This window comes from Austrofundulus limnaeus, unplaced genomic scaffold, assembly GCF_001266775.1.
Source record: "Austrofundulus limnaeus strain Quisiro unplaced genomic scaffold, Austrofundulus_limnaeus-1.0 Scaffold114, whole genome shotgun sequence".
Taxonomy (NCBI): domain Eukaryota; kingdom Metazoa; phylum Chordata; class Actinopteri; order Cyprinodontiformes; family Rivulidae; genus Austrofundulus; species Austrofundulus limnaeus.
This window is the reverse complement of record NW_013952516.1, coordinates 1,246,989-1,255,352: the sequence shown is the minus strand read 5'-3', so window position 1 is coordinate 1,255,352 and position 8,364 is coordinate 1,246,989. Positions and strand designations below refer to the sequence as shown.

The window sequence follows — 8,364 nt, the reverse complement described above, 5'->3', positions numbered from 1 at the left end:
GTGTGGGCACGTTTTTGCTACATCATGGAAACCATTTTCCAGAAAAAGGCAGCCTCGTGGGGACCGAGGGTACGGTTATGGATGCTAATTTTGGGTGGGGGGTGGTTTGGTTTAGGACCAAGGTGTATATTGAATTTAAATTAGTGGTCAGGTAGGTCAGTGGTTCCCAAACTTTTTATCTTCTGACCCACAAAACATCCATGGCAAAAGCTTGTGACCCCAAATATTAGTGGTTTGAGTACACAAACTCCGTTAATAACCCTATAAACACAGGCTTTTTGACAATCTAAACAGCTTGTACACAAATATAAATACTTATTTATACTTATTTTGTGTCTTTGTAATAATTATAGGGAAGATGTTACATCAGCAATTATTTTATTACCCTTTAAATTGATTTCTGGAGATTATCCAAGGTGCTTCATGACCCATAATTGGGTCAAAGCCCAACTTTGGGAACCAAAGTGCAGTGGTTCCCAAACTTTTCAGCTTTTGACCCACAAAATAACAGTAGCAGAGACCTGAGACCCCCAACTATTTTTGGATGATAAACATTTGTATCAGGTCAACTAAACATGGGCATAATAACAATATTTTTATACTACATTTATAACCTCACTCCTTTGTAACAACTAAGGCAAAAATGTAATTGATTCCGAAAATCTTTTCAGGACCCCACCTTGATATTGGGTTCTGACCCCAACTTTGGGAAACACTGAGGTAGGTACCTGTGAGGTTAATTTTAGGGTAAATGATCAGGGTTAGGCTATAACATTACCCGAAAATGAATGGAAGTCAAGCCATGGTCCCTACAGGGATATAAAAACAAACTGTGTGTGTGGGTGGGGGGAGAGGTCTTCTGAGTGTGTGTTATAAAGAGTTTGTGTGTGGCTTTTAAACTTTTTTCCTGTGTTTAAATGCTTTTATAATTCAAGGGTCAAAAATGACCCATAAGACAATCTTTGGACCCTAGTGGTGTACAGCCCAAATGGGGTCCGTTTAGGAAAAGTCATAAAATTGTTTTGGAAAATAAAGTTTAAGGTATTTTGTCTACAGCTAAACGCAGTAGTGGGTCACTTTTGACCTGCAAGACAACACAAGGGTTAAATGATGCTGTGTGAACTCTCTCACCCTGAGTAATCAATATCTCTTCTTCAGAGACAGGCCTGTTCTCAGAGCAGACATGTACATCATCAGCAGAGACAGTTCAGTGTTAATGCTGCAACACACACCATGAAGCAGCTTTTTCTGAAACACACCGTCCAACAGAAACGGGGTGAGCTTCAAAAGATTTAGGATTAAAACAGAAAAGTGTTTTGTGTTTGCTGGCTGTGTGGAAGGCCCAGCAGCTGAGGTGAACCCCAGGAGAGATGATCTGCAAACTCACACTGCAGCAGTGAAACATCAGCAGAAACACACCAAACCCCCACATATCTAGTTCAAAAAGACTTTACTCTCAGCAGAAGTAAAATATGTCGTTGCATCTTTTATTTAAAAATGTGAAATACTAATTAAGAAAAAAAATGCAAGAGTTTGACACTTTTCACAAAATGTCTTTATCGATATGAAGTGTTTGTTGTGCACGTGCAGATGATGTTTGAGCAAAAAAAAAAAAAAGCCAAATATAAAGCGTTGTCGTTTCAGCATCCTGAGTTAAACCAGAACTCATCACTGTGAAGATTCCTGCGCAGGCATCAGTTTGCTGAAGAAAAGGTGTCTCTTTAAAAAAAAAAAAAAAAAACCTCAGCCAGTCCTGCTGCTGACTTCAGGGTTTTCCCTCCCTCCTATATAAACCCGGCGTTCTCCCTCCTGCTGCAGTCACTTCTCCCCCTCTCCTCCGGCCCAGCAAACATGAGTTTCACGCTGGACCACCACTTCATGGGCCCGGGTTCGTACCGCAAGGCTCGGCCCGCCTCCGTCTCCTCCAGCGGCTTCCACTCCCAGCGCCGCCGCCTCGCCTACAGCCAGCCGTCCTCGGCCGACAGCCTGGAGACCTTCAGCGSGGACGGCATGGCGCGGAGGAGCGAGAAGGAGGTCCTGCAGGCTCTCAACGACCGCTTCGCCGGCTACATCGACAAGGTGCGCAACCTGGAGATGCACAACCGCAACCTGGAGGCCGAGGCGGCGGCGCTGCGGCAGAGCCAGGCGGGGCGCGTCTCCATCGGGGAGCACTACGAGCGCGAGCTGGGCGACCTGCGGGGTCTCCTGCAGCAGCTGACCGGGGAGAAGACCCGCGCCGCCCTGGAGCGCGAGCACCTGGAGGAGGACGTGCAGCAGCTGCGGGTCCGGCTGGAGGACGAGGCGCGCAGCCGCGACGAGCTGGAGGCCGCCACCCGGGCCATGAAGAAGTACGAGGAGGAGTGCCGCCTGGCGCGGCTGGAGCTCGACAAGAAGCTGCAGGCGCTGGAGGAGGAGGCCGCCTTCCTGAGGAAGAACCACGAGGAGGAGGTGGCCGAGCTCCTGGCGCAGATCCACGGCGCGCAGGTGAGCTTCGACCTGAGGGACACGCTGAAGTCGGACGTGACCGGCGCGCTGCGGGAGATCCGCGCGCAGCTGGACTGCCACGCTTCAAAGAGCTCCACGCACGCGGAGGAGTGGTTCAAAGGTGAGTGGTCTCGAACAGATCTCTGTCCATGGTGCTGAAATCTGCTGCTCCTTTCATAAACATTTATTCAATCTAAAGAATAAAATCGTAATTGTGCTGCTGTCAGCTTCACCACTGAGACTTTAACTGATGGAAAGTTTATGAAACACCCTCAAGTTTCTGTGCTGCAGACTGATCATCACTGAAGCTCTGCAGGCTGAGACACTTTGACTAATCTGCACTTTGGACAGGGGGTGGGGGTGGGGGGGTTACATTGAGCCTCCACAATAAAGAACACTCCTCAAGGACACTGTGGATGTCATAAAGACAAGATGAAACCTTTGTTTTCCTGCTTGAACATCCATCTCCCGTTGTGGAAATGATGGATGGTCTACAGCAAACCATAAATTCCCACTTCACTGCAGCTCTACGTTAGAAGGAGACGCCTGCGGTGCTTCTGACCTTTATAAATGCAAACAGTTAAACACAGTTAATGTAGTTTCCTCCTGCGGTGTGTGAATGACCTCTGTGTCCGACTGACTGCAGCAGCGTCTCAATCACGACCGAGGCGAGGGAGGAAGCTGAGTCAGAGCAGCTGACAGACAGACAGYGTCAAGGTTACCCGAGCTCCCAGGGGTGGCTGTCTGCGCCCTCTGAGTCCACATAGAAAGTTGCGTTCGTGCGCACAAACCCTGAAACAGTTTTAACATCTCACCCAGCGCAGGCGATTTGTTGCACGACACCGCAAAAGGCGACGCTTGAAATGCTGCGTGCTTTTCTCTTCTCCTCTCTGCAGTGCGTATGGAGCACCTGTCTGAAGCTGCCAAGTCCAACCAGGACGCGATCCGTGGGAACCAGGAGGAGATCGCCGAATACCGCCGGCAGCTCCAGAGCCGCACCATCGAGCTGGAGACCCTTCGAGGAACCAAGGACTCGCTGGAGAGGCAGAGGATGGACAGTGAGGACAGACACCAGGACGACCTGAACTCCCTACAGGCAGGGCTTTGTTGCAGATGTTTCCAAAAGTCTTTTATTTTTCTCAGCGTGACACTTGACCTGCCACGTTTCATCTTCCTGTTTCACAGGAGACCATCAACCAGCTTGAAAATGAGCTGAAAACCACCAAATGGGAGATGGCGAGCCAGCTGAGAGACTACCAGGAGCTGCTGAATGTGAAGATGGCTTTGGATATTGAGATTGCCGCTTACAGGTTGGTCTGAAAACACTCAGAGATCCAACTCTTCTTTTTAGATTTTAAAGCAAAAACGTTCCTAACACTTGTCACGGGGTGTGTCTTTGAAAAACAGGAAGCTGCTGGAGGGAGAGGAGAATCGTTTAGTGTCCGGTGGAACACCGTACTCCTACTTGGAAGCCAGGATTTCAGGCCACATGAAGGTGAAGAGTGAGGAGATCTCAGACACCGTCATCGTGGAGGAGCAGACCGATGAGACCCAGGTGACGGAGGTGACAGAGGAGGCTGACGAGGAGGAGGAGGAAGAGGAGGAAAAGAAAGACGACGAGGAAGAAGGAGAGGAAGAAAAGGAAGGTGAAGAAGCCAAAGAAGAGGGGGAGGAAGGAGAAGAGGAGAAAGTGGAGGAACAAAAGGACGAAGAGGAGAAAGCTGATGAAGAAAAAGATGAATCCTCTCCTCCYAAGTCTCCTGTCCTTAAATCACCAGAGCCTAAATCACCAGCAGCCAAGTCCCCCGCAGGAGTTGAGTCCAAGTCTCCTGAACCCAAATCTCCTGAATCAAAGTCCCCTGCTCCCAAATCTCCTGAACCCAAATCTCCTGAATCAAAGTCCCCTGCTCCCAAATCTCCTGAACCCAAATCTCCTGAATCAAAGTCCCCTGCTCCCAAATCTCCTGCTCCCAAATCTCCTGAATCTAAATCTCCTGCACCCAAGAGTCCTGAACCCAAATCTCCAGAAAAAGAGAAAGCCGAGCCTCCTGCTGCCAAAGACACCCCCAAGGAGGAGAAGAAGGAGGAGAAGCCTCAGCCAGTCAAAGAGGAGAAAGAGAAAGAGCAACCYGTGAAAGAAGAGAAGAAGCAGGAACCAAAGGAGAAGGAGCCAGAGAAGGTGGACAAGCCTGAGCCAAAGAAGGAGAGCAAAGCAAAAGAAGCACCCAAAAAGGAAGAAGCCCCAAAACCCGCAACTCCGAGCAAACCCTCCGAGGACAAACCCGCTCCCAAGGCTGAGCCCAAAGAGAGCGCTCCCCCTGCCAAAGAGGAGAAGCCGTCCGCCCCCAAACCGGAGAAGGCTGAGCCCGAGGCGAAGGCCGCTGCCAAAGCTGAAMCCGAAAAACCCGAGAGCAAGAAGGAAGACAAGAAGCCCGAGGAGAAGCCCGCTGCTCCCAAAGCAGAGCCGGAAAAACCAGAGAGCAAAAAGGAGGAGAAGAAGCCCGAGGAGAAGAAGGAGACGAGTAAAGACGTAAAGGAAGGAGCAACAACAGAGAAAGCTGAAAAATCCTCTGGCACCGAGACAAAGGAGAGTAAGGAGGAAAAGGCCAAGAAGTAAGACAGAGTTGAACTTGGGGGTGTGTGTGGGGGCGAGGAAAAGAAGATGCCAAAGAACTGTGAGGGAGGTCCCATGAAGGCATGGGAGGAGCTGTCCACACCATTTAATGTCCAAAGCAAAGCAGGTCACAGTATGTAAGCAATATTGATCCCTTGTAGCAAATAACTCCACCCCCCACCCCCCTGCTTCCCAAATATGGCCGTCACAGACCCCCGAAGCTTCCGATGTATGACTGTAGTGAATGCAGAATGCTCTACACTCTTTATCTGAATGTGACGACTGCCCTTAATGAATAACAAGTGCATTTAAATCCGAATCCTGAAGGAGCCGGCAGGGTCCTGCTGCTCAGCGCACGATGGCCTTCAAGGGCAGAGGTGTCGGAAACCGCGTCAAGCTAAACGATTGTGACAAATATTGAATCCTGAAGTATGTTTATTTATTGAAACAGAAGTGTCTATAGTATATTTACAGATAAACATGTAAGGAAGACTTGAATTTTGCTCGTTGTGCACCTTAATGCAGCTTCTCCTGACAGGTGAACTGTGGTCTCTCACTCTTTCACTCTGCAATGCTAGGGCAATGATGACTGTGCTCTGTATAAAMTGCTGAGAATATGCAATATGAAACAGTAAAAATAAAAATTATTGAAAAAAATTAACACCGAAGCTGTGTGGCGTCTTTCTAACATCCAACATAGCAACTTTAACCCTTTAGGGGCGTGAGTTATAAACACTCCTCCAAGGTGTGAGAGCGAAAAGGTAAATGCTGCGAGTTACTGCACTGCATTGCGGCTAAAGAGAGGGGGAGCTGTGCCCCCCCCCCCCCCCCCAGCTTCCACTGCACCCTTCCAGCAAATCACATTCATGTATAAATCAGAGCCATGTTCTCCTGCACCCATCAGGCTCAGATCCACTTTAGGTGAAGGAACATCTTTAAGTTATTTATAAAATGTGSAAAGACAAAAGACTTGATATCTATTTGTGAAACACCGGATAGAGAAAATCATGTTTTATTGTCATAGATTATTTTTAACCGTTTGACAACAATCTCTACTTTCATTAGTTAGGGGAGTTGTTGATCATTTCTCTGGGTGTTAATTAAAAAAAATATTTGAACATTTTTTTTATCCACATTAAAGAGCCACTTTAAGGACGTGCAGGATGAGTTTGTTTTTTTATTGTTCAAGAGCTGAAAACATCAAAATCCATTCCAAACACTGTTCTACAAGGCAAGGTCAAGTAAATACTGTTGTGATAAAGTGAGCAGACAAACCTGTTTGCTCAGGGATCTTCACACTGAGCACACTTTRTCTGAAGAATATAATCTGGCATCTCTAATCTGATTGGGCCAAGCTGTAGAACACAAAAATTCTTTAAACTAAAATAAAACTGCAGTTTTCTCCRCCATTAAGCAGGTTTTTCCTGAATGCAGCATTCACTAAAATTGATCACTAGTGGTGAGACTGAACTCACTGTCATATATGCGTTTGTTTAACCCATCATTTAGCTTCAGCTGTTCTTTGTGTTAGTTTTTCTCAGTTGATAAAACACCAAACCCTGTTGCTTGAACCAAATGCTGAGTTCCCTGAACCCAGTTATTAAAATGGCCACTCTTTTGTCAGAACACAAAGCACATTTTACCCAGTTAGACACATCTTGTAGACCTATTTTCACCCACTAAAACACATTTTGCTCTTTGATTCATATGGTTTCCACAATTATAAGCACAAATGAAGCACTGCTGTCCAATCTGAAACACAGCAACTTAAAATAGATCACACACGTGTCTAATGATGTGAACAAAYCAATACAAGGTAAAAAGTAGACACAGCAGTGAGAATACAATAGGCTGTTTTTTTTCTTTTTTGCCCAGAAATGCTAAAGAATTGCCTTCCTCAGCTTTATTCAGCAGCTGCAGTGTAAAACACAAAGCCCAAGTTACAAGTGACTTTACTGCTGCTTTCATATATACAGTAGCTGAAGTTTAGTTGTTAACGYTTCTATCTTATATTTAAAAATAGTTAACTGCAAGTAAAATCACACGTTTTCATAATTTGTGACCACTCACGAGCATCTGAACTATTAAAACCTCAACACTTTACTTAAATTCAGTTGTTAGATCATTACCTTCAGCTTGGTTTTACTGAACAGAAGGATCTCAGTCTGCTGAGCAGATTTTATCTGCAAATATAAATCATTCATCTCATTTATGAAATATAATCTTCAGACCTCTTTTTGTCCCAAATTAATAAAATATTAAACTCTTTAGTGTTTTTATATCCTGCTGCTGGACTTAACTTTAATCATGATTGACAGTGATGTCAATGACACCTCATTATGTTATGGAAACCAGGATGACACTAAAAGAGAGGTCAAAGGCTAACTGCCCACAATAAACAATAAAATATTTTATTCCTCAGGCTGCAGGCATGATTCTCTGTGGAAATGACTCAGCTCACTCCTGCACTGAACCACAGGAATAACAATCAGCAACAAAGGTCTATAAATAGAGCAGCTCAGAAGGAGGTTAGGGAGGATAGAAAAGTGTTTCAACAAAAGAAATATGGTTTTCATAACATCTGTACACTTCAGTCACAGACAAAACTGACACAATTTGTGAAGAAAAAGTGTTTTTATTTTCTAAACTTGTAAAAAGGGTGTCTTTGTGTATCAAATAACAGTAAAGAAGTGAAAAGGACTAGTACACAGAGGTTTAACGGTGACTGAAGAAACCCTGAGGATGGTTGTACTTGAATGGCTTCAGGCGATTAGGACCCCTGAATAAAAACAGAACAGGAAGTTAGAAACATATCAACCAGGGCTGCCAACTTTTCAAAAAACCTAAGAGTGAGATCGGGATGGGACRGGACGGGACCGGGGGGAATAACTGTAATGACCATTTTATAGACGTGTTAGATACGTCAGTATTAAACATCTTCAGATGTTATGTTTAGAGTACCTGTTGAATTCTATGAAGAGCATTTTATGATTTATGTTCAGTCAAAAATGTCACATGATAAGTCAGACATTTTCACTCAAGGTCAGGAGAGGCTGAGGTTTAAATTCAGCCTGAGAGCTCGGTTTGGAGGCMTTTAATCTGATCGCACTATGGATGCAAGTGGAACCAWCATTTTAACATGAATAYCTGATTTTTAATATGATTGCTTTATTTGCAATATGAAAATGTTTTTTGTTTCCATAATCAAATCCATTGTGTGTGTGTGTGTGTGTGTGTGTGTGTGTGTGTGTGTGTGTGTGTGTGTG

The 8,364-nt window shown here is 45.4% G+C and overlaps 2 protein-coding genes across 4 annotated transcripts in view; one reads left to right on the top strand and one right to left on the bottom strand.

The window, feature by feature from the left end:
- Positions 1 to 1,573: 1,573 nt before the first annotated feature.
- Positions 1,574 to 5,759, top strand: LOC106521739 (neurofilament heavy). 3 transcript variants are annotated; one of them, XM_014014434.1, is made up of 5 exons: positions 1,574 to 2,605; positions 3,381 to 3,580; positions 3,670 to 3,794; positions 3,892 to 4,323; positions 4,369 to 5,759. In XM_014014434.1, the coding sequence occupies exons 1-5, from the start codon at positions 1,852 to 1,854 to the stop codon at positions 5,099 to 5,101; spliced, it is 2,244 nt and encodes a 747-aa protein (XP_013869888.1). In that variant the 5' UTR covers positions 1,574 to 1,851; the 3' UTR covers positions 5,102 to 5,759. The 3 variants fall into 3 exon arrangements, with proteins under 3 accessions (XP_013869888.1, XP_013869889.1, XP_013869887.1); XM_014014435.1 differs by having other exon boundaries at positions 3,892 to 4,428; positions 4,474 to 5,759; XM_014014433.1 differs by having other exon boundaries at positions 1,575 to 2,605; positions 3,892 to 5,759.
- Positions 5,760 to 7,713: 1,954 nt separating this feature from the next.
- The window catches only part of thoc5 (THO complex 5), a gene marked incomplete at its 5' end in the record, with an annotated part of 8,157 nt that continues 7,506 nt past the window's right edge, over positions 7,714 to 8,364 (bottom strand). The window contains 1 exon segment of the mRNA XM_014014432.1: positions 7,714 to 7,877. Coding sequence (XP_013869886.1) covers positions 7,814 to 7,877 — 64 coding nt within the window.